The sequence below is a fragment of the Gymnoscopelus braueri genome, assembly GCF_963280865.1.
Source record: "Gymnoscopelus braueri genome assembly, chromosome: 5".
Taxonomy (NCBI): Eukaryota; Metazoa; Chordata; class Actinopteri; order Myctophiformes; family Myctophidae; genus Gymnoscopelus; species Gymnoscopelus braueri.
In genome coordinates, this window is record NC_137606.1 from 25,836,229 (window position 1) to 25,862,871 (window position 26,643).

Here is a 26,643-nt window from a genome sequence, read left to right on the forward strand (position 1 = left end):
AATGTTGTTGCCAGTGTCTGTGTACCTGAAAATCCATAAAATTGTCAAATTAGGCATGACTGACAGGAGCTAGTAATATACAGTAACCTGGTGAATGTTATGCTATTATATATGATGCACACACAAATCAGTCATGTTTGTTTTTGTTTCGTTTTTTTAGACATTTGTACCCTGAGTCCTTTCAGGGCTAAAAAAACTGATGTGACACATTTGATAACTAAACCAAGTACAACAGACAAGTGCACAATGTTTATGGAAGAATTTAGAGCATTATTTCATTGGTTGTTCTGACATGAAACTCAGTTCTGTTCTGAGTCTGACATGTTGATTTTAGATGAATGATTGATCAAGTTGACATAAAAAAATATTTACATGGTTGGTTTGTCAAGAAATAAAAACATAAAACATAATTAACGGTAACTGAACATGCCAGCTACACCCAAAGACACAGCTAATAACAATAATGTTCAGTCATGCATACAAAATGCCCATTGCCTCTTTTTGAGCAGCTTATATTTTCTGTAAAATTAAGTCAGTCTCTGTTCACAAACAGAAGTAGTCTTTCCTGATTTGGGGGACAGTAGGAATGTATCGGAATTCAGAATTCAAGCTATACAAAGTAATTAATCAAGCTTTTCAGAAATAAATCCAACCAGATCTACAGGTTGAGTATTGTCAAGTATAAAGGGAGGAGAGACATGCACAGCCACACCCAAAATTGGGCAGGTGCAAAGCGAAAACACATAACATGAAAACTGAAAGAGAAAGCCCGCACACTGTGGGCTCCAGTTGTAGGAATGTTTTTATTGCACCCGAGTGCTGCTGTGACGTTTCGGAAGGGCGAGAGCCCAAAACGTCACAGCAGCACTCTGATGCAATAAAAAAATCCTACAACTGGAGCCCACAGTGTGCGAGGTTCTCTTTCAGTTTTCTGGGTATTGTCAAGTAACCATACAAATAAACAACATTTAAACGTCATAAAAAATACAAATGAAAAAAGAAACACATGAAAAAAAATTACAAAAACAATATATGTCCGAAATGTACAAAATAAATGTATAAAAAGCTAAATATCCAGTCAATTAAGCTGTGGCCATTCATGTAATTAAGTGGTAATTCCTGATTGGTTACAAATCCCTCCCCTTTTACAGTTTCAGTGCAGCAACTTAATTCACATCTGTAATTGGCTACATGATTAGCTACCGAACATATTCATGACCTACCTTTGTAAGTTGGTCATACATGATTAGCTACCGAACATATTCATGACCTACCTTTGTAAGTTGGTCATACATGATTAGCTACCGAACATATTCATGACCTACCTCTATATAGGTTGGCCGTACATGATAAGGTACCGAACATCTTGATGTTGAGGTCGGTCTACTCCACTCCTGATAATGCTTAGCATCAATGGCTTGGTAAACATGGTAAACCTGTATTCATTACAAGTACGTAGGGCAAAGTCTACACCTGATCAATACATGAGTCATTCCCACTGAAGTACCATTCAATCGGAATAAAAGTAAAGCTTTGGAGAAATACAAGGCGTTTCTCTTGCTGAGGCATTTCTCTTGCTGACTTGAGCTCGACCCTACTGAAGTCCAGTCAGTATCTGGTCTTAGCATAGGCCAGCCCATGTTAAGACCATCACAAAACATTTCACATGGCGTTTCAGTGTATCAGGGTGAGCCCTCAATGCCAGCATGCCGTTTTTTCCTGAGTCATTCATTCTTCTTGACCATGAAACTCATATGCATCTCATTTGTCCATCGTGTCTGAGGATAGAGACAGAAAGAACGTATTCACTTTTTTAGCTTGTCTTTAGTTCATACATTAGTGTCAATCAGGAATTAGCATGTTATATTAGTCTATGTCAGTGGTTCTCAAACGTATTCAACTCAAGGACCCCCAAATGAATATCTATTTATGTAGCTCTGTAACTGCGTGTATCATACCCAGTATTTGATGGACCTCGTTAGGCAGGTCATCCAGATCATTTAGACTGTTCCGCAGGTTCGACGCGGTGGCTTCTCCAGGCTGCCTCCGGCTCTTCCACATGACCAGCATCTTGTGCTTCTGCATGATGACGTCCTTCTCAGCTGCCTGGATGTTCTCCAGGTCAATGGAGCTCAGGTCCAGGAAGATGGCCACCTGCTTCCACTCTTTTCCCAGCCGCTTGGCCACCTGTAGCAGCTGCTTCTCCGAGATGTCCTGGCATCTCAGGGCCGTTCGCAATCCGTCTGGAAAAGGAACATGCATAGAAATCGACAGATAGATAGACAGACAGACAGACAGACAGACAGACAGACAGACAGACAGACAGACAGACAGACAGACAGACAGACAATGAACTTGTTTACATAAAATAAATACTATAATCATGCCATAGAAGTGATCTATCTTAGAGCTTGATGCAGGATATTATAGTGAAACCAGAGGTGGAAAATCACCTGACTCATCTGGACATCGAGGTCTTTTGCTGTGAAATTCTTCCTCTGATGTGCTGCTCCGCTTCCTGCCTATAAGGCGGCCTGTAAGGGAGGTGGAGATGCCCGTCAGTCACACTGGGCTGTTGCAATGCTCAAAAGCCTGACAGAATTCTAGGAAAATAACAATTTGAGCTCAACACTTCAAATATTCTGCCACACTACAACAAAGACAATATACTTACGGTCTGTCGTTTTCTGTGGCTTTCTGTCCTCACAGTCGCCTGACAAAACCACAAAATACAGGAAGTGTCATCACACTATAATACACACAATCACGCCCGTACAGTCACTGACATAAGAAGAGCCTACCAAATAGACCTGTCCATTTGGTTCCATTTATACACTTCGGTGTTAAATTAACACAAAGAATTTGACTGTGTACCTTCTCTAATGGTTGCAGACCACACATTCTGGTCAGTGTCGGTCTCTATAAGAGACAACTTGAAGGGAGGTGGTTGCTCAAAGACCGCCTCAAAGTAACCTTTCTTTGCAACGACATCCAGGGTAAAGTCCAAGTGCTGCATAGACACACATAAACAAACGTTTTAACTCTGGCATTTACACAAATACATTTAACATATATAGTATGAATGGCATCCCCATTTTGGGGGAATTCCAATTCATAAGCTCAAGACCTATTTCTTCACTCTTGCTTTTAGTTGATTTTTAAATCTCTGTGTTGTTATTCATGTCCTCACTGTTTTGCCTGATTCACTGCCTTTTGCTATAATTTTAATGTTGTTTTATGCTTTTGCTTTTCTTTTTTTTGCTTTATTGTTGTACTTTTTCTATAATTGTATTCTTGCTCTGTAAAGCACATTGAGCTGCATTTCATGTCGGTGTCAGTGTCATGAAAAGGTGCTATACAAATAATGTTTATTATTATTATTATTATATTATAAGATTATTATGCCAGTTTAACCATGTTCAACCTGGCAACCCCAAAGAGAATAACACAAACAAATAAATACTGTACACATAAATACTGTACACACACACACACACACACACACACACACACACACACACACACACACACACACACACACACACACACACACACACACACACACACACACACACACACACACACACACACACACACACACACACACACACTCTTCTTGTTTTTTTTCTCTCTTTCCTTTCAAATTGCCTCCCCTGACCCCCCCTGGTGTCCCCCACTGTGAAACCCTATAGGAGCATAACACTGTAAGCATGCACACAAACACACACCACAGGTACGATCTCCCCGTCTGGCTCGCTCGTGAGACGATACGTCCTGCCATCCAGCTTACAGGTGGGGGGCTTCTCAATCTTCATGTAACGCCTGTTGGAGCCGTACACATCCTTCTGGATGACCTGAAACACACCAGGAGGACATGGCGGGGAAGGAAAAAAGGGAAAGAAGAATGGAAGAGGAAGGAGGCGAGAGATGGATCGATAGGTTACGAATGTATCAATACAAACAGCTTTTACGTTTTGTCGGTGTGGAAAGACTGAAAGAGTCTCTGAAAAAAAGGATGAAACTCAACTCAAATTGATACAAATTGGGAAGTGAAAAATGGCATGTCATTCTTATGGTTTTCATCAGCATAAGTAGCATTGTGAAAGAAGAAGCGAGTGTTCCAAATTTCTCTGGTTACAGGACTCTAGTCTAACATTTTACACTGGTGGCAGTGCTGCCACCAAAGTTTTTATTTAGTGACAGTAGCACATACTGTAATTTGGTCGCACAAAATAATTTTGTGCACAAAAGAATTTTGTGCACAAAATAATTGTGTGCGACCAATCACAACTGGGTGATTGCATCTCAGCTTTCTTGGAGGCATTTTGCATAAAAGAGCAGAACCTTTGCACACCTAATTGATCAACAGGTGTGTCGGAGAGGACCATAGGCCGACTATCGTAGAAGATAGGACTTACAATTAAAAAAATATGCATTCGGAACAAAAAGGTTTTGGTACACGGACCTTCATCAGGTTATCTGATCACACAGAGAAGAAGGTAAAACATTCACACACTGGTTTAAAGCTCCCCAAAAATTATTTTATTTCATGGTTAAATTAAATGGTTAATTTTAAGGTCTACGGAAGACCTATGAGGTCGAAACGTTGCGCCATTAAATAAAATACGTTTTGGGAGCTTTAAACCAGAGTGCGGATGTTTTACCTTCTTCTCCCTGATGTCCAGCACCTGGCCTGAATACAGGTACAAGATGTGCTCACAATCTCCTCTTTATCTGTACCTCGCACACGCACACGCACACACACACACACACACACACACACACGCACACGCACACGCTTCCTCACCTTGATTTCAGATGCGTCGTTGGTGGCCAGATAGATGCGGAAGCTGAAGCTGTTGTTGTTGTTGTTGCTGCTGCTGCTGCTTTCCCGCTCCTTGTAGATCAGCACCACTCCGTGATGTGGAACATGACTCGTGTTGACGACGGGACCAACAGGTGACAGGGAGGACACGTTCCACTTAACGTGGCTACCTGAGTGGTCCACCGTCGGTTCAATGGCTGGACGGTTGTCCTTCATGTGCAGGACACTGAATGTCATTGCCTCGTCTGGCTCTGTGGTGTGGAGGAGAGGGTTGATGCTTAAGATGGGAGAGTTCTGTGGTATTAGCAAGAATGTGTGTGTGTGTGTGGGGGTGTGTGTGGGTGTGTGTGTGTGTGTGTGTGTGTGTGTGTGTGTGTGTGTGTGTGTGTGTGTGTGTGTGTGTGTGTGTGTGTGTGTGTGTGTGTGTGTGTGTGTGTGTGTGTGTGTGTGTTTCTTGGTGTATTTACATGACAGACAGTAACCTGGTGTGACACCACCTCACATAGTCCGTGAGCCAGGACCCCAAATATGGGGTCATCACTACCATCTGGGGGGAATAATTCTCATAGTGATTTTTGGGTAGGTATACACCCCTAGAGCTAGGAAAAATGTGATAGCCTTGCATCAGTGGTAGCTATCTGTGTGTTATCACTCCTTTTATAACCACAAGCCAAAACACAGTTTTCAAAATCCGAATGAAGCATTCTACTTCAAACTGATGGTTCTCTCTTATTATTGACCCTCTCTCTCTGAAAAATGGTTGGGAAAAAGCTCAGACTATATATTGTTCAGAAATTAGCATATCTAGAATATTTTTCTATTACAGGCAGTGACAACATAGTGACTATATGTGACATAAGATGTACTTCGGTTTTAATGAAAGATGGAACACAAAGGGTTCCTTTGTAAATTACCTAAAGATTTAAAACCATGTTTACATACATAGATTCTAAGGAAATGTATTATGAAATTCAATAAACAGAATATAGTGCAAGTGTGTAAGAAAATATCCAAAATGGCCACTAAACACACGCCTGGCAATTTTTTGCCAGGCGTTGGCATTTTCTGCCAACCCACATCCTGTTCTACCTCATCCTTACAAGTATCCTCCTTATTGACATCACTCCTCATCTGTAGCATGAACATATCATCAGTAACCATCTTCACAAGAGCAGTTACAGTACATCAGTGATGTACTTCTCACTCTCTGTGCCCTACATTGATATTGCACCATGTCACATAGCTCTGACGGTGCTGGGTCACCCTTAGCAATGACAGGAACAGGAATATCCTGGATCTCCCATCCAAATTTTGTGACATCAAACGACTTGTCAGGTGGAGCTTGGTGGTCTGCCACTTTCCACAACATCACTTGTAAATGAGCCCACATGTGGTGCAACAGGTTGGTCGGTGTTGGAGGAAGGGCCATTGACTTGTGGCACCCACCTCACCCAGCACATCAGGGTAGCCTGGGAAGTTCCCTGCCAGCAAAGTGGTGTGTGCTCTGATCTTGCCTTTGCCATACATATAAGACTGTCCCATCACAATGCTCCATCTGTACTTTACACTGTAGGTCCACCTGATACACCCCAATACACCAACAGGACAAGAACATCAGTTAAATCACTGAGCATGTGTATCACACCCTTTCCAGAGATGGCTGCATCAGGGATATAGGAAATCATGGTGATGTCTGCCTCATCATGACTAAATGCAGTATCTATCGTCAGCATTGAAGGTGTACAACGGCTTCTGCTTCATGTTCTTACTCTTCATGATGACATCTCATATGGGTGATCTTTCTGTGTGTGAGGATGCACCCCAATATTTTATGACCAAGACACACCAGTGCTTCAACTCTCCCTCTACTGTTTCTGCACATTTTGTGGAAGGCTTCAGTCCACTCCACTCATGCATCATGACAGCATCTTTCCTGATCGTTATGGCAGTCTGCTCCCCAGACTGGTGAGCAGAGACAGTGATCCAGAATCCATCATGCTGACAGACAAGGTCTAGCTTAGCCTCTATGGCATGGAGCACATGCATCTTCGGCAGGCACTGGGTTAGATATCAAGCACACTGCACATGGCCAGCACGGAAGAAGTGCTTCAGTCATGTGCTTCATGAGAGAAAAGGTGAAGTTAATGTCAATGTGTCTCCCTGCACATTCAAACTGGTTGATGTGTAGTGTAGGAAGAAGTTGTCTACCCACTGTCAGCCAGTAGGATGGAAATGTGCAGTGTCCAGGTAGGCTACTGCTGTATCTGTTCAAATGTCTTTGGCCAAGTTGAGAGAAACCACTTCAAGAGTGCTGCTGACTCAGGACTGACCACTGAACTTGCCTGTCATGTTCTGCAACCACATGCATTTCCACTTCCAGTGCTGAACCTTGCATCAGTTTTGCAATGCAGCTGAAGAATGACTGTATAACATGCATCCCACCGGGATGCACAATTACATTATAGAGCTTTTCTGGCTGATTCCATACCTGTAAGGTGTCAACAAACGGCTCCATGTCAATTGTGAGGTGAATAGGGCCTACTGTACATGTCAACCAGTGACCATATCTGCTGCCTGCTTGGACACCTGGTTGGACGATAAGGTGCGAGAGAGACCTTGACCTGACCTTTAGCACATAGGCCAAAGACTGACCAGCAAGTGAAAATATAACAGTAGAAATAGATTCTATACCTATGAACCCCCCGGTCCCCATATGAATCATCATTAGTTCACAGATTCCCTCACACAACTGCAATATTTTGTTGTTTTTAACATAATTTAGTACAATGGAACATCACCATGGGATGGACACCATCTTTGATTTGGCAATACATAATTAACTGATGGTAATTTCACTGATTCAGCCATATTTCTTGAACCCTAAAACCTACTTTTAGACACCAAAACCACCTTTCTAGGTTGAACAGTATCATAAAGCCATTTAAGCTCATGGCAGTCATATTGGACGCCATCTTGAAAATGATGGCTTTACGAGAAATATAATTTCTTCGATCTTGTTCTTAAGCATGCCTAGACGTACCAGAACCAATTGAAAAACCTTTTGTATATTTTTTTGCGGGGGTTAATAGTATGTTTTCATAGACTGACCCATGTCATTTTCGCCTAGTGTTATAAAATAAAATGCATGATAGCACCCATAAAGCTACCATTGGTGCAAGGCTATCACATATTTTCTAACTCTAGACATGCATACCTTGACAAAAATCACTATGAGCATTATTCCCCTCAGATGGTAGTGACCAACCCCCCTGGCTCACTAACAGTGCAAGTTGCCCAAACATCTACAATACATGCTTTATGGAAAAGTTGGATGTTCATAACATTATCGCAGGGGCCAGGATGACATCATCTTTATTCATGTCACTATGAACATGGAACTGAACATGGAAGATGTTAGACAATAATATATCTATACCCCAACACCCTGGGGAACGCTAGCCTATGTTCTCACCTGCCAGGCACAATGAGTGGGGGAATTGGATGGACTTGAGGACGGACGCATCCTTTTCCACCGTGTCAACGTTGAAGATGGGTCCGGCAAACTTCCAAGAGTCTGGGAGGAACTTGCCAAACTTGGACCAGGACAGGAGTGAGTATTGCAGCTGAACCTGCTCTGATACCTCGAACACCAGGCCTGTGACCGAACACTCATATGTACCCTCTCCTTCAAGCTGTACCCTGATACACACACAGACAGGCATACTCAAAGACTCATAAAGCCAGACCACATCAGTGGACAGATAGAGACAAGATGTCGACACTCACAGTAAGTGTTGTTGACGTCCTTTAGAGATCCTCCTGGGCGTTACCAGCTCGCCATGGCTCTATACAACAAACAAAACAAACAGCCCATCATTAAGAGTTATCAAGGAATATTTCTGGAAAATCCGTTAAGGGGATTTAAAAAAACAATAACAATAAAAAAGTTACAAAGAGTTATCAAGAGAGATACACATTACGATGACACTATCTGGTGTGGGCAAACTAACCTGCGGTATGGCTTTGCATCTTTCACAGCATGGTTTGACATAGTACATCTCATCTGTTGGAAAGAATAACAACAGTTAGCCATGCAAGAACACATCTCCATGTATCTCCATGTACCTTCCCACCATCTGAAGTGTACAATCATCTCAGTTGAACCTGTTCATGATTAGTTAACATGACGTACCTATGCCTTTGGAGCCCACTGGCTCAGGTCCGGCAGTTGCTCCTGTAGGGCAAAGGAAGAGTTATTGAAACAAACATGGAGTCAAAACACCTCTAGAGGCCCTTGTCCACTGCATCAAAATGTTAATAAAGTGTTCCAACTGCATTTCCATTTGGCTCTGTTTGGAGGGAATCGTGCCCAGGTGGCACGGTTTGTGCTCAGCATCATGCACGTGCACACATAGACATGAAAGGGGGCTTGAGCCCCTGCCCTTTTACCCGTCGCTAAAAAAGTGCCCTCTCCAGACTGGAAAAAAAAAAAAAAAAGGAAGAAAGGTTCAACTGCCCCAAGCGGGCTAACGGTAAGGCTGACGGAAATGCCAGTGGATGTGTTGGATGCAGCTCAAAGTGAACTTTTCTCAGGTATCTAGTTTGTCGCCGTACAACCTTCCTAGCCCGTGTTAGTAAAGAAAAACAGGTGACAATGGCCAAAAATCGGCGATCGAAAATCGGTGAAAGTGGCCGTTTTCAAGATGTTTTGGCCATTATCTCTGGAACGGAATGTCCAATCTGCGCAGTTCAAAGCTTGTTGGGTGCGTGACTTTGAGGCCATTAAGCACGCAGTGCTTTTCGTTTTTTGGGCCTAAAAGTATGATAATTGTCCGTGAAACAAAATCCAAAAAGTGCCCTTTTGAAATTCCAGCCCCTGCCTCTCCAAATCCTTCTGCACGTCCCTGCTCAGCATAACCATACTCAGCCAATCTAGGCCCTGCAGTGGGAAAGCACTCTGACTCTGAATATTTGCTACTGCCGGACAGTTGAGGAGAAACAACAGTACATTTCCAAATCCACAACTTATTCATAGAAGACTACAGTCATTGTCATCTATAGACTCTCAATTGCATGATATTACATTGTTGATTACGGGCTATTCAGGCTCATAACATAACAGGTTCATAGCACAAAACCATTGTCACCAGATAAATGGTTTTGTGTAAAAATACAGTCACTGATTAGCACTCAGCAAAGCACCTCTATTCCAATACCAAATTATCTGGTCAAGGCATGTTTAACTTTGATTGGTAATGGTCTCGCTAGGCTCAACAGATATGGGTCTGATCTGCTGACACAGTCAGGCACCCACCCATGCACCCTCATGGTCTCAACTAGACATCCCCCTTGTCTGCCATCTCCCCAGAGGGACTCACTTGTGATCTGGATGCTCTATTTGCTTGTTTGTCAGTCCACTGTCCAATGGTGTACACCATCACAATTTCATCCACATTGTCCCACGTCTTATCAAGGTTCAGGCGATTGGTAATTGCCCAGCATAAGCAAACTTAACAACAACATTTCAATGTAGTAAAATTACAATTAATAAAATAAAATAATGATATCTTATCCTGTCTGACTCATTCAGACAGGAGTAAAGAAACAGACAAGAACTGTCATGCCCACATTATCAGCCCAGCTAGCTGTATTCCCACAACTGGGCTCCCCATCAGAGGGTCACAATGACCTCGGCGGTCGACTGCTAGAGATGAAGTCTCAACTCAGCCAACGCGAGTGACTCCCGAGAACAACCAGCTTGGCCGGGGAACTCTGTGCAATTCTCAGAAGCAGCCTTGGCTGCACTGCCCATGCCACAGTTGATAACAAAGAAAGACCCCGACTCAAAAAGCTTTGGCTGCAGAGGAGCAATTCCTCTGTTAACCAACGAGCCAGCCATGTTCCCAAAGATAACACAGTATGTCTCCAACAACCTGACGACTAGGGTTTACCACCAGCGGTGAAGGAAGAGCTACTGAAAGTCTCTGGTACAGACTGCTTGTAGGCTGGGTCATTTCTAAGTTCAAATCCCTAGAAGATGACTAGGCCTAGGCCTGTCACAATTATTACATAATCGTCTGATCGCAATTATTTTTGCATAATCGTCATAATCGTTTCCATGTTGAAATTCTTTCACACATTTTCAAATATTAAAAAAGCAGAAATAGTAGATCTACAAGCTTACAACGCGTCACTTGTGACACGTTGTAAGCTTGTTGTAATACAATTATTTCAGTTATTTGTCATATCTTCCCCGTGCAATTTTTTTATACGAAGCCTAAAAGACATATGCTCCAAATAATGTTCAATGCCAAACACACAATTAAATTGTTAATAGCAATTATTTGAGTGACAATTAATCGTCAACTAAATCGTTAATAGCAATTATTTGAGTGACAATTAATAAACCTCTGGCACACGATGTGTTAATCATCAACTTAAATTCGTAACCGTGACAGCCCTAGACTTGTCTTGGCCTTTATCTTTTGTTGTCTTTAAGTTTTCTTGTCTGGCGTCTCTGGAGCAGAATGTCAGTGTTGTCTCTTTTTATGCTGCCTCTGTGGCAAATATAGATCTAAAAAAATATATGCTTTTTCCTCATCTTTTGTTCTTTTGCTACAGGAACTGCATGGGACACATCCGCTACATCCGCTACACCCTTGCTTGGCTTGGACTTAGTCTTGTTAATTTGTGCGCCGCCTCTCACTCACCGTTACTGGAACCCTCAACATGATGTTCCCCGGGCTCTGCAAAGAATATCAAAGAGATATCATCCTTTCTAGGTGCACTGAGATTCAACTTTAGAGTGACTATGATTATAAGTGTTGCTTCCTACCTCTGTCTTCATCCTTCTCAGCACAGACTTCTGCTGAGACCCACAAAAGGAGAAATGAAAATGTAGGGAGACATAGTTAGGAGATCAGAGGCAGCCTAGATGCTTGCAGTGATAAAAGGGTATGAATCAGCATCTCTCACCAGAGCACTCATCCTCCTCTTCACTGCCTTCTTCATCCTCGTCTTCCTCTGAGCTTTCCTCTGAGGATGTGCCTGTGTTCTCTTATTAGTTAAATGGAAGAGGGAGGAAAAACAAATGCATTTCTAAGTAATGTGGAGTGGGAAGATGAATTAATCCTTTAAACACCATAAGCAACTACTGTACAGTATGTGTACTGACAATAATTGTAATAATTTCATATATATATATTTGTATTCATTAATTATTTCTCCAGATCGTAAGCATCTGAATGAGTTGTAAGAAAGTGTCAAATATATTTCTACATACCTGAGCCACTGTTGTCACTTTCAGTCAGGGCATCTGTAATAACACACAACTAACCAATTAGCATTTGTTATGTTGTGAGAGCTGAGAGGTCAATTATTCACAATTTGTCTCCTCTTTCTTTCCCTTCCATGTATCTTGAAACAAATGTGTCTTTGAGGGACAGTACAGCCATGAGCTTCACTGTATCCTCACCAAGGGAAAAGCAGTGACATGGCTGGATGGGACCTGCCTTTTGTCAAAGCTAATGCACATTCTCTTGAGAATAATTAATACTCAAGGACAAGCGTTAACATTAGTGGTTGCAACAATAACGTTGTTGGCGTCTGTAAATGCACTTGACTTGCCACGTGCCTTTATCAGTGAATTGCCTAATTTACCGCGTTATATTGTAGTAATATTGTAATTAGGCCTACGTGTCCTGATATATTGCAACCGACTGTAGTCTTGCTAAATAAAATGGCAATCAATCTCTTATTTCAATTTGACCACATTATTATACCTCATAGATTGGCTTTGATGATTATAGGTCCTACTCTCTCCATTCTATGGTGTACTTATAGTTCATACAAGTATATTATGTATAAGCTTGTGTACTTACATACAGTATGTGGCTATCTCTCTCAAGTTAAACTTTAACAGCACTAAGTTTGTTTCTAACCATAACTCCTCTGCAGTGAGAATAGAACCAAAACAACACAGACTAAGCATTATACCAACATCATAAAAGTTGGAAGGTCTGTCAACTAAAAACATTTTTCTCCCCCTGACAGGGAAGGAAAAAATAACTTTAAATTAACCTAAAGTTATTTTTCTCCCCTGTCTGATAAACCCAATGTTTATATTTTCCAGCAGTGAGAAATATGCTTTCTCTTGATAACCTAAGCCTACAGTAACTGTATTACTTCTTTACTCAAGCTGTTCACTATTGGGAACTTTCCCTCTCCTTACACAATAATAAATTAACTTGGGCTCTAAGTCCCCAGTTTGATTTCCGGCTTGCTGAAACATTTGCTGCATGTAACTCCCCTACTCTCTCTCCACTGTTAATATCAAATAAAGGCAAAAAGAAAAAAAAAAACATAACTTTAATAATAAGAATTTACAGTATATCTGTACAAACACTTCATTAGTTACAGACAATGAGTCAAACTGATTTACAGCAATAGATTTTTAAGCGGTAACCTCTGCAGCAGTTGAAAAGCAGTCTCCAGTAAGTGCAGTGAGTGCATTAACATTGTGGTGCATTTATATAGATTGAATGCGGGGAAGCTGCAAGACTCTTTTTTTTGCCCGTCAGTAGTGAGCGTCTGTGGACGAGGCCATCTGGCAGAGAGCATCCTCTCTGGACTGCAGAGTTTTATCTCAGACCAACAATGAGGCACGTCCATCCCTGCTCCGCTCTCAGCACCTCCCTCATCAATCTCTCTCTCTCCTCCACATCTGTCTGCTTCACCTCTCTCTGCACCCTGGCTCTCCTTTCTCTCTGCTTGTCCTCGCGTGCCTCCTGTCCTCGCCTATGTCTCTCACTGGCTGCCTCGACTAGAACAGTACCTCTAACTTTCCACTAGTAGCATCCTGTCCTTCAGCTGACTGACAAAAAACAGTAGAGAGAGCGCGCACGCGCACGCGCACACACACACACACACACACACACACACACACACACACACACACACACACACACACACACACACACACACACACACACACACACACACACACACACACACACACACACACACACACACACACACACACACACACACACACACACACACACAGCCCCCCCTAAGATATTTTCATGGTTCTTGACTGCCATCTACTGGTCGACAAAACAAATGGCACAACCAAAAGCTGAAGGCTAGTGGAAGGGATGAGCCATAACATAAATTAAATTAACTAAATAATACAACTTCTGATGACAACTCTGGAACTCAAAGACAAAGATGAGGTAAAATAGAGATGTGTGAAATATCAGTGTCCCAAGGAGTAAAAATTCCAATGCAAAACATGAATGAGGAGGGAGAACAGTGACTGTACAATGGAAAAGAATAGTTTTTAAATATGTCTATTTTTACAACTTGAGTTTAGGCAAATGAACACACAAATCTTACAGACTACTCGGCAATGCATTTGGAGCGCAAAACTCTTCCTCGGACAAGTTGTATGTTCGTTTGCCTAAGCAAAACCATTGCTGATGCTGAGTTCTATATGTGTCTATACTGTTTTTAAGTGCTTGTAAGAGACAGACAAACTCTACCGAACCTCAGGCTTCCCATGCAAATGATAGGGAAAGTAGAAAGGACATGGGATGGGACGATTGTGGTTTTTTTTATGGCACGATCATAGTGAGAGAAATAATCACGGTTTCACCATTATCACAATTATGACACGTAAATCTATTCCACAAGATTATAGATGTAAATAATACTGTAGCCAAATAATTTAGTATCCAAATAATAAATACAAAATTATAATTAAAATAAACAACTTATCTCTTTGGAAGTAAATAAAAGCACAGTACATGTTTAAAACATCCATGTAGGCATGTTATTCCCTACAAGATTACACTGAGCCTCTATGATTAATTAATTGTGACTTTTTAAATCGTGGTTAATAGTTAAACCAGTTAACAACAGTCCCATCCCTAGAGAGACAGAGAGAATGGCTAACAGGGAAGGAGGAAAGGAAGAAGAAAGTAGTGTTAGACACAGTCACACACTATATGCAACCGCAGGCTTCCCATGCAAATTATAGGGAAATTAGAGAGGACTTTATAGGGAAATTAGAGAGGACTAGAGACAGACAGACAGACAGACAGACAGACAGACAGACAGACAGACAGACAGACAGACAGACGGACGGACGGACGGACGGACGGGTGGCTGGTAACAGGGAAGGAAGGAGGGAGGGAATAAAGATGAGATAAAAGTAATAATAAATGACAGCTCAACAAAAATATTGAGAACTGACTAGGGTTGTTGAAGACCGCTAGCTGCATCATTCCATTAACAAGTACTGTAATGAATTTTCAAGATGAGAACAAGAGAGAGAGAGAGAAACAGATAGACAGGCTGACACAAACAAGAGGAAGAGATATTGAGCGTGTAAGAAAGTGGCTTACTGTGTGTACCTTTTTGGTCAGAGGCAGGGATTTGTCCATCACTGTTGGGTAAAAGATCAAATAATATTTTAATTTACTTCTAATTACACATCACCAAGAACCATAGACACCTTACATACAGCTCCTGTGAAAAAGATATTGTGAATCTAGAAGGGATTGTATTGTTCAACTGCAAGCCCATCTGTATAAAGGAGAGGGTAATGCACCATTTCCACCCACACCCACAGACACAGGCCTACGCGCATCCAACTGAGGCACAAAAACAGGAAACATGTGCAAGCTGGCCACATCTCATGTTCCTAATTTCCTGACACCATCTCATCCTGCAGTGCCCCCCCCCCCCCCCCCAACACACACACACACACACACACACACACACAAACCCCACGCTGACCCACTTTCACAATGTAATGTTTGAAGAGTGGTAAAGGAAGCCGGTCATGGGTGGTGCTTACGTTGTGATGATAGACACTGTTGCGTTGCAATAAAACTGAACACCTCCGTCCTCCACTAACTACAGAAACAAACTCTACATGACTGCCTATCAGGTTCAAAGGCCAGCCATCGGTGGTTATTGCAGCAAGTAAGGCATGATTGTTTAGCTATTTAAATTTGTTGGTAGATAAATGACCAGCGGTGAACAAAATCCTACTCGAAAAATAACGATCCAATGTCAGGTATATCTGATGAAAGGCTTGGGGGCGCAGGATGAGGTTGTTGTCAAACAAGTGGTAACAGGTTTGAGGTATGTATGTAACCAGAAAGGAACAAATCTTAAATCCTGGTTCCAACAACACTAGAAGAGGACGCTCAACACTGGCATGTGTGCAGAACTAGGTCACGTCTACACGTTTTTTTCCCTCAGTTGTAAAAATGCAAAATGAAAGGTGAACGTAGAGCTCTGCTGATGCTGCTTTGCAATGAGAGATAGATAAGAGCTCTTGAGTTTTTTGGCCATGTATATTTATTGCCCAGTTATTTGGCTTTTGCTAATCATTGACATGCCAGAGAGTGGTTTCCCATTGTTTTCAAACATCTGGCCAGGAAACACTGTTTATGCTTTATTCAAGGTCAATTTATCCCCTCATCTCAGCCAGGCAGGTTTCGACATGACAGCAACGCTGTAGGTAATCAGTTACTATAGTAATTGTTATCTTTAGGTAAACTTTGCCGCCCTGTGTTCCCTCAAATGTTTTCTTTAATTAATGCTCCCCGTTCTGTGTTCTCACACTTAGTTTCGACTTTCGAGTTCCCCTCCTCTCAATTGTGTCTGTTTCTGCTTCTCTACGTAAGATAAGTAATTACATTATCTCTGTCCTTTTGTACGCCTCTGGTGGAACGATAAAAGCCACAACATATGCATGTTCCACCAACTTGACCATAAATACAGTGAACAGTTGAAAGTATGTGGGAGGAGATAAGCTACTGCCACTTGCCACTGTAGAATTTTTTACAGCAATACTAACCCTAACTGCAAAAATTGTAGATCTACAAGCTCACAAAGTGCCGTGTGGCAGCATGTCGTGACCTTGTGGATTGGCAATTCTTTGTTAATTGACTGACAATGAAGTGTACATGGTTTTAACTTTAAGGACGTGTAGGCATAGATATTAGAAACCTAGATACCTCATTGGCCTCTGCAGTTCATTGGGGCGACTTGTATCGCAATACACGGCGGCTCTTCCGTCTTCCGCAGGGAACCTGTCACTCAAAGTGACTACTGGCCAATCACAGCGCTCACAGTGCGTTGACTACTGGCCAATCACAGTGCGTCTTTTCCGGGACTTGTCAGTGCAATGGTTCTCAACCAGTGGTCCGGGAACCACCAGTGGTCCTTGAGGGGGTTCCAGGTGGTCCCCAGCTAAATGATGGAGAGTTGATAATAACCAAATGGACCCTTATAGATCTTTAAATCTTGAGTATAACATTTCACACTGTCAAGAGTCAAATTGTTAAACATCTGCATTACTTACTAAACAAGTACACAATTAGAGAACGTAAACAATTGTTATTTTGACAACATCTTATCGAACGATAACATATTCTACGTTTTGGGTGTGAGAGGCTAAAGCTTATCAAACGGTGTTCCGTGACTCAAATGCTGAATAAATAATGGACCTTGATATGAAAAAGGACCATGTCTCTTATTTGAATTTCACAAATAGAGTGTGGAGTTTGCCAAGTTCCAACTAACTAGATGCTGCGCACAGCTGTCAGCTGCTGCCTCTCAGGTTAAGAGCTGGGTTAAGAGCTGGGTTACAAAAAGACCCGCCCCCACCTGCCTCTGATTGGCCTACCGAACTTCCGCTTGTGTGACGCACACGGCAGCCCTGCGGAAGCAGGAAGCGCGCCCGAGATACAGACGCTTCAGAGCCGAATGAGGCGTCTACCTTTATATGTCTATGCGTGTAGGGATTCTAGCACCAGGGCCAATTTGTTTTGTTACTTAAAGGGCAAGACCACTTTGGTAGAGGTTTGGGTTGTGTAGTTACCTTGCCATGATGTAACTCCAAAGGTGGGCAAGAAATAAAAAATAATTGCTCCATTGATTAGAAATTGATAATTCAAAATATGCTCCTCATTGACTTACATTGTACGGTAAAACTGCTCTCAAAGTCACTCTTTTAGCACAAAAACGAACGCAAACAAAGTTGATTCAGACAATATATAGAACATCACCAAACCCAGTACTGTTTTTTTTTTTTATAAAAATGTCAACTTCCTATTGATTTTGCCATTTTTAATAAGTAGAAAACCCGGACTGGATCTGCGGATCCGGATCCAGATCTTCAAATAGTAAAATCAACAGGAAGTTGACATTTTTATAAAAAACAAAAAACAGTACTGGGTTTGGTGATGCTCTATATCAGGGGTTTTCAACCGGTGGTCCGCGGACCACTGGTGGTCCGCGGAGGTATTGCAGGTGGTCCCTGGCCAAGTGGCCATGCATCTTTTTTTTTTTTTTTTTTTAAATAAAGTAAAACTTTTAATAACTTACAGGAGTTCTTACTGTATGGTGTGTGTGTGTGATATGAAATGTGATCTTACCATAATCACAGTAATCCTTAATCATATTCCATCATATTCAAACTAAATCACTGTATTTTATTAGATATTATATTGATATTATAGCTATTTTCTCCAGCTAACTGTGGTGCATGAACCCCTATGCACCCCTATGATGGACCCACCACGCACTATAGTGGTGGTCCCCAGGTTGCTCTTAGTCAGGATGGTGGTCCCTGGGTCAAAATCAGTTGAAACCCCCTGCTCTATATTGTCTGAATCAGCTATGTTTGGGTTCATTTATGTGCTAAAAGAGTGACTTTGAGAGCTGTTTTACCGTACAATGTAAGTCAATGAGGAGCATATTTTGAATGATCAATTTCTAATCAATGGAGAAATTATTTTTGATTTCTTGCCCACCTTTGGAGTTACATCATGGCAAGGTAACTACACAACCCAAACCTCTACCAAAGTGGTCTTACCCTTTAATGGTTTCCCAGGCTTCATCTCTGAGAGAATGATATCCAGGCAACAGCATGATAGTGTTCCCAAAGGACAATGAGTCACCGGTAGGTATCACCCCTATCACCTGTCCTATTCACATGTCTACCTGCCGTGCTCTGCAACAGCACAACCTATTACTAGCTGTTGGTACGAATGAGCTCAACATTACAAACATTATGTTGTGTTCCAATGTTGAATGCATAATTAAGTAAATCTAATTTTTCAAGTTTTATTACATACTGGATATACTGGATATTAATTGGCCCATATAGCCCAGCTATATAGGCCTATTACACTGGGTATGATGTTTATGCATGCACCATTTCAGTGATGGACACGTGTGTGACATGCCTTCAATATAATATCGGAACAGGTAGATACATTTGGCTTTTCTGCATTTTGCTGACATTCTCATCAAGGGCAATGTACAATGAGTGCAGTAACACTAGTGTGTGGTAGGGCTGCACAATTGAAAATCTTGATTATTAAGTTAGGAGCCCTTGCATGAAACTAGTTGTGACATTGCATTCCTTTAAATCCTGTCATGCCCTTTAGGATAAGGATAATTCCTTTTAACAGGTCGTTCATGAAAGTCCTTGCGGTCTTGTTTCCAATGAGGGCCTGTGAGCAATTAGGGGTTAAGAGTCTTGCTCAGGGACAAATTTCATTTCATCGACACATATGCTGGCCTGGCCTGGAATCGTACCTGGGGCAACCAGGGCCTCTGGTTCCCTAGGCGGGCTCACTAACCACTCAGCTATGGCCGCCCCTTTATCATTATCTAATCACTCATTATGTACATACAGGTACATGATGTTTTTGACTCTCACCTTTCTTTTTCCATTATTCCATTGGCATAGTACCTTACATCACAACTATGCAAGGTCTAACGACTTTCTCATCCTGATAGAAGATTTCTCATCAAGATGTCACCGTAATGGAAACCACAACTACCGAAGCTACCTTACCAAACAATACACTGTTTTGATTTGGTACGGTAGAACTGGTAGAACTTGATCTCCTCCTGACCTCAAGTAACACTGTCCTCTGAAAAGCCAGCAATCTCTGTAATAACCATATGGCACGCACCCAATCACCTCTGCACCCTTTGTTCATGTAACGTGCAATGGAAGCACTAACTGTACTGATAAGACCCAATTATTGAAATCCCAATTACGGAATAGACTTTCACCATGCCACATGTAATGCCCGTCTTAGCCACCTGGCAGTCTTACGGTTTTCTTCAGAATAGGTAACCTCTTTAACCCTGGCAATCAGGCTTTGACTTTTTACAGGGGCCAGTTCCGAATTTCAGCCGCCTTTAAGTGCTCTTTTATAGTGGTTTTGGTGGCATAGCAGTAGAATGAATTTAACCCCTTGTTTGAGCCAAATCTGGGTTGAACGTGATTTGTGGAGTGACCTCTGGTGTTGTGATTGTGGGCAGCTTTTACGTTTTTTTAAGTATGTTGACAGGTACATGGGTGTCTTTGTGGTGCAGTGTATCTTGTAGACCAGGCCAATTGCAAGTTGCTGGACTGAGTGGACTCTGTCCTCTACCCTGAGCCATCCCACCCTAGCATAATGAGCATGGGTAGGTGTGAGGCCAAGCAAGTAGCCTTACCAGTTTGTTTTGGGATGTCTGAACTTCTGAAGCCTTGTTTTTAAGGCCTTTGTGGTGCTATGGTACCATGAGGTGCATGCATAGTCATAGTGACATTGGATGAGTGCTCTTGCTAGACCAGTGAGGAGATCCTGTACAAAGATCTTGTTCTTTGGTTGACTTTTTTGATTACTATAGTTGCCATTTTTTCACTGGGAAGATTTGCCTCTAAAATACTCATTTCCTTTCCACATTGTCACCCACTTTTACTGTGAAGCCTTGCAGAGGTTTATTTTGGACCCAAAGAGTAGGGATTCAGTTTTACCCAGGTGTAATGATAGTTTGTTATCAGCGAGCCAGGTGCAGATTTATCTTACCAGGCTTGCTACCTCTCTGACTGTGACTGTGAGTTATCAAGCTATTCAGTTTAGGTGCTGCGATGCTGTGATCTCTGACTGCACCTGACTTTTAAAGTGCAGTAGCTACCAACAAAAGTCAGTGTCTGCTTTGGACGCCACATGGAAACATGGTGAGGTCTGTTTGAGGTCCACCAACTGCCCAGAGACATTATGTAGACATTATGTAGAAGGACTATGTAAAAGGTGAGGGCATACTGTAAGTGTTCTCTGCTTTTTTCTACAATGACTGTAGTAACATTGTAGTTCTGTGCTACAATACAATGAGCTATGAGCAGCTATGACTCTGAGCCTACGTGTGTTGTAAATTGGTGAGGCGTACAAGTCAACACACTGGAACAACAAAGGAGCAACGACAGGCAGCAATCAGCAGCGTATCCTGTAGCCCTGGATTTAATTAGAGGTAATTGTGGGGCGATCGTTTCTATTCGACTATCAATCAATCCATTTATAGTAGGCTAGCTGCTCAACGAACACGCCGCCTGCGTTTTAACTCAAGTCGTTTGATGCATATTTCCGTCAAACTGAATAATGTAAATAATGATAATTAAAAAAATTACGAACATAAGTTAATCTTCTTACCCTTCTTCTTCCAGGTGACAAGCTGCTCCATAGTTCTCCATCTCCGCCACCATCCTCTCACACAGTCTGATTCACCTCATTCACCTTTGCCCACTCCCTTTGGCATCAATGCATCTCAGTGCCAGCTTTGTCCAGCACAGCACTACTACTGTAATGATTACAGCAGTATCACAGTGTAATCGGAACCCTCGTGGCTCAAATTCTCGCTTCTTGTTTATTCGGGCGCAGCATCCTTTTATCCAGCCGCAAATAAAACAAGTCTGTTTGCTTCCTTAAGCAAACAGACACAGCTTGTTCTGCTGCAGCTAACCGTCTTTTACTGAACAACGCAAAAATATAAAATACACTATCATTCTCTAAGCAAAACAAAAGTGATCTTTACCAGCATGGCCCCTTTAAAAGTTTCCAAACAACAATACAACGGACGTTTTTCTGTGCAGATCGGCGCTAATGCGCAGGCGCGGAGCAGCAACACACGAAGCGAGCAAGCGCTGCAGCCTGCAGGTGGGCGGGGCTACATCATCCCGCCTTAATGTATAACTCCGTAGTACGAGAGTGTCGCTCAACGCTCACTTGCCAAAAAAAACTGATCTACAAGCTTTCAACGCGTCGCCATGCGACGCGTTGAAAGCTTGTAGATCAGTTCTTTTTGGCGAACGACACCCCATGGGCTGTGGTGGGATAGTAATGGATGCGCACGCGCACCCCCCCCCCCCACACACACACACACACGCACACACACACACACACACACACACACACACACACACACACACACACACACACACACACACACACACACACAGTCTCTCTCTTTCTTTCTTTCTCTCTCTCTCTCTCTCTCTCTCTCTCTCTCTCTCTCTCTCTCTCTCTCTCTCTCTCTCTCACACACACACAGACACCCAACCACACTCACGCACGCACACACACGTTTACCCTCACGAGTCACGACATGAACATGATGCCAGCCAATTGTGTCCATTATTACATTACATTAGAAACAAACAAACATGGAAAGAAAGGTTATTATAGCATGTCGCTTCGGGCACTGACCACCAGTTACGTGCAGTAGTGTTCGTACGTTTATATGATATCTCGCATATCATATCATATCATATCATATCTCTCTATTTAACACACAGTGCTGTGCGACGAGGTTACTTTGAGCGGGAAATGAGTTGAGCAGACCGCAAGGATGCACTACATCCAGCACGCCACAAGATGTCGCTTTAGACAACAGAAATGAGGGCACACTACTACTACTACGCTTACTCATTAACACCATGCTCTAGAACAGTGGTTCTCAAACCTTTTCATGTCAAGGACCCCCAAATTGACACTTATTAGCCCGCGGACCCCCATTTGAAAAGATAAGCCAGGGACCCACATGAGAGAAGATTTTTTTACGGCTCTAGCAGTGATTCTCAACCATTTTAATTTCAAGGGCCCCCAGTTTGACATGCATCAGGGCTACATACCCCCATTTAATGGCATTTCTATCTCTGGGACCCCAATTCATATTGTAAAATCAATGTTAATCTAACTCTGAGAGTGTACAAATGGAACCAAATGGACCTATTAGGGTCCATTTGGTTCCATTTGTACACTCTCAGAGTTACAGACCCATAAGGGTCCATTTGGTTCCTATCCATCATTTAGCTGGGGACCCCCTGGAACCCCCTCAAGTACCCCTTGGGGTCCCCAGACCCCACTTTGAGAACCAATGCTCTAGAAGACAGGGGCGATGTTGTAGAACACTACACTACACAGAGGCATAACTGGTGTCGCACATACAAGTTGCTCCTTCGCATTGGAACTTAATGTGTATAGGCTATTTGATGAACACACAAACAAACGACATTCAGATGGTGACGAAGACGAGCAAAACTTACAGTTTGGTGTAAGCACACGGGAAAGTGACTGAAGGGAGCGAGACAGACGCCTGATTAATTCGTCGTACACCACTGGTGTCGCGCCCGGAAAGAGCCTATCTACAAGCGCACAACAACCATTGCATCTTTGGGTTTGTAGCAATAGAATAGAGGGCCAGCGAGTTCTCTGAGAGTCTATGTTATGAACATGAAGCCATGTGAATCAAAGAATCATCGAAAGGCTTTCCAATCGGACCACCACCCAAGGATCCCTAGTTTGAAGTTTCACCCCCCTGTCTCTTCACCATGTCTCTCCATCCATCTCTCATGGAGTGATATAGCCTAGTCTAGGCTAGCCTGGCATGGCCAGACTGCCAGGCTAAGTCTAGGCCACTAGTTATCAAAGTGGTGCCCAACTTTGAGAGTGGGGTCCATGGACACCCAGAGGTCCTTGATCGGGTTCCAGTGGGTCCCCACTCCCCAGCAAAAGTAGGTAATATAGCATCAAAATCAGTTTAGGCCTAACCAGTTTAACCCTATTTACAAAAAAGGGAAAGAAAAGGTTTGAATATTATATTATTGAAACTTTTTAACACAAAATCTTATATGGCACAAAATATTTTCAGATGGGGTCCACGACCAAATACACATTAATTTGGGGGGTCCTTGACATGGAAAAGTGTGTGAACCACTGTTCTAGGCAACTTGCTTGCTCATAGTTTGTATTACGTTGGTGTATGTATGTTTGTGTGTGTGTGTGTGTGTGTGTGTGTGTGTGTGTGTGTGTGTGTGTGTGTGTGTGTGTGTGTGTGTGTGTGTGTGTGTGTGTGTGTGTGTGTGTGTGTGTGTGTGTGTGTGTGTGTGTGTGTGTGTGTGTGTGTGTGTGTGTGTGTGGGGGAAAGTAACTAAGTATATTTACTCAAGTACTGTACTGACAACGCATTCTCACCCAAGAAGTGTGTTGGTACTGAAGTACAACTTTGAGCTACTTTTACTTGAGTATTTCCATTTTTCAATAATTAATATTTCTACTACATCTCAGAGGCAAATATTGTACTTTGGTGCGTGCATGCATATCTTCTGTACAGCGAGAGAGACAACGCACCACATCAAGCTTAGGAGACGAGACGACCAATAGGAGAGAGATGAGAAGAAACACATGATTGGACAGGAGAGAGGTCAGGACGAGAGAGGATGAGAGGAGAGGAAATTAGAGAGAAGAAAAGGGGGTAAGGAAGGATGGGAGGAGATCAGTGTGGTATCTGTGCAGACAATATGGATTCACATGATAATCTCAATGGATCATAATCATCAAAAGGTTGTGCAAAAAGTACAGGTCTTATTAGAAAGTTCTTTTGAAAGCTCTTTCTCAAAACTAACCACTAGTATGATTTTTTGATTGATTGAATATTTTATTAGGCAAAAAATGTAAAACAGCACAGTTACATTTAAAATACTTTGTCTAACAGGTCCGTTCATAAAAGTCCTTGCGGACTTGTTTCCAATGAGGGCCTTGGTATTTAATTCATAGGCATATATAGTGGCACCACAGTTCAAATATCATTACAAAATAACCAGCCAAAAACAATATATCACACTATGTACAACAAAAAAAATAAAAAAGAGGGGAAAAAAAATATGTACAAGAACAGGGGGGGGGGGGTCTGCTGTCTAACGGGAAAATGGTACTACCTCCACCTTTGGCCTCCTGAAAGGTGATTTTTTAAGGCTCTTTTAAATGAGCCCAGCGAACTGCATTTTTTGAGGGATGGAGTTAGACTATTCCAATCCTGGGTGGCAGTGCTGTAGAAGGAGAATTTGCCCATGTTTGATTTATGGGTGGGTGGTACCAAATTGTTGTTAACGCTCCCTCTGGTATTGTGACTGTGGGTGTCGCTAACCTTTTGGAGGTATTTACTCAGATATGCGGGAATTGGGGGCATATCGGGCAAATTTGCATTTACAATTTTGAAGGCCAGTCCCATTTTTAGTTGTTTAACCCTGTCTTCCACCCTGAGCCAGCCTAGGCTGGCAAAATGGGTGGGAGAAAGGTGGGTCATGGGCCCCAATCCGAGGAGTAGCCGAATCAGTTTGTTTTGTGAGGTTTGAAGCTTAGTCTTCAGTGACACTGAGGTGTTGGAGTACCAGGAGGTGCAAGCATAGTCAAAAAGTGGTTGAATCAGGGCCCCAGAGAGGGTCCTGAGGGCCTGAGGGTTGACAAAAGAGGAAACTCTGCCCATAAATTTGGTTCTCTGGTTTACTCTTTTGACCACCTTTGTAGCCATGCTATCACCTGTCAGGTATTTGTCAAGTACACAACCCAAATAGGTAATCTCTTCTTTGCTAGAGATAATTGTGTCATCGACTTTGACCTTGAAATCATTTACATCCATCTGTCTGAGGGAATGTTTGGTCCCAAAGAGAATGGATTCAGTTTTCCCAAGGTGTAGTGACAGTTTGTTATCGGTAAGCCAAGTACGGATTTTTGAGAGTTCGGAGCTGAGCGCCTCCTCAACTTGCAACTTGTCCTCTCCCGAGGTCAGGAGTGCCGAGTCATCAGCAAACAGGAACAATTTGCAGTTACAGGCAGCACTCATGTCGTTAATGTATAGAAGAAACAGTAACGGCCCTAGAATGCTGCCCTGAGGAACCCCACAGCTCACCGGGAGGGATGAGGACATGGTTCCGTTGATGTCAACCACTTGTTCTCTTCCCTCCAGGTAAGATCTCATCCAGTTTAGTGATGTGCAGTCAAAACCAATCGCCCTCAGCTTATCAAGTAAAATTGAGTGGTTTACAGTGTCGAACGCTTTTTGGAGGTCCAACATGACCATGCCGCAGTATTTGCCCGCGTCTACCTCACGTTTGATGTAGTCGGTCAGATACAGTAGGCATGTGTCAGTGGAATGGGAGGTTCTGAAGCCCGATTGGAATTCAAACAACAGTTTATGCTCGCTGAGGTAGCTGTTGATTTGTTCTTGAATTAATCGCTCTACAACCTTTGAGATGGAACAAAGGATGGAAACAGGCCTATAGTTGCCAGGTTCTAATTTGCTTCCTTTTTTATGCAGAGGGATTACTCTTGCCAACTTGAAATCCTGTGGGACGTGACACTGGCTGATGGATAGGTTTGTGATTTGGGCTACTATGGGGGCAATAGCAGTAGCTGCGTCTCTGAGGAATCTGGTGGGGATATTGTCAAGGCCGGTGGCCTTGTTTGGCTGGAGGGCGAGTAGTTTTTTCTGCACATCATCAGCATTTACTGGTTTGAATGAAAAGGAGTCTTTTTTAGCCCCTAGTTTAACATAGTGAGCATGGATGTGGTCAGAGCCGTACAAACCTGAATGCTGAGGAAGTTTGCTTACCAACTGGGTTGCAATGGTGGTAAAAAAGCTGTTAAAACAGTTTGCTACCGCTTGCTTGTCGGTAATGA

The 26,643-nt window shown here is 42.6% G+C and overlaps 1 protein-coding gene across 9 annotated transcripts; it reads right to left on the minus strand.

Moving 5' to 3' along the window:
- Window positions 1-249: 249 nt before the first annotated feature.
- LOC308085063 (uncharacterized protein) lies at window positions 250-21,758 on the minus strand. 9 transcript variants are annotated; one of them, XM_080428099.1, is made up of 17 exons: window positions 21,344-21,758; window positions 15,241-15,273; window positions 12,108-12,140; window positions 11,801-11,881; window positions 11,661-11,693; window positions 11,536-11,571; window positions 9,018-9,059; window positions 8,836-8,888; window positions 8,612-8,670; window positions 8,298-8,524; window positions 4,808-5,076; window positions 3,729-3,854; window positions 2,875-3,010; window positions 2,675-2,713; window positions 2,454-2,534; window positions 1,959-2,243; window positions 250-1,778 (listed from the first exon to the last, which is right to left on the minus strand). In XM_080428099.1, the coding sequence occupies exons 1-17, from the start codon at window positions 21,390-21,392 to the stop codon at window positions 1,762-1,764; spliced, it is 1,599 nt and encodes a 532-aa protein (XP_080284225.1). In that variant the 5' UTR covers window positions 21,393-21,758; the 3' UTR covers window positions 250-1,761. The 9 variants fall into 9 exon arrangements, with proteins under 9 accessions (XP_080284225.1, XP_080284222.1, XP_080284224.1 ...); XM_080428096.1 differs by having other exon boundaries at window positions 15,232-15,273; XM_080428098.1 differs by having other exon boundaries at window positions 11,661-11,690; window positions 15,241-15,272; window positions 21,340-21,758.
- Between the last annotated feature and the right edge of the window lie 4,885 nt (window positions 21,759-26,643).

What these genes read in the sequence shown, in the direction of transcription:
- LOC308085063 (XM_080428094.1), bottom strand. Translation starts at nt 21,392, where the DNA reads ATGGTGGCGGAGATGGAGAACTATGGAGCAGCTTGTCACCTGGAAGAA. An exon ending in GTCTGCAACCATTAGAGAAG is followed by an intron (nt 2,714 to 2,874) that starts GTACACAGTCAA and finishes TGGTTTTGTCAG; the next exon opens with GCGACTGTGAGGACAGAAAG. An exon ending in GCCACAGAAAACGACAGACC is followed by an intron (nt 2,535 to 2,674) that starts GTAAGTATATTG and finishes CCTCCCTTACAG; the next exon opens with GCCGCCTTATAGGCAGGAAG.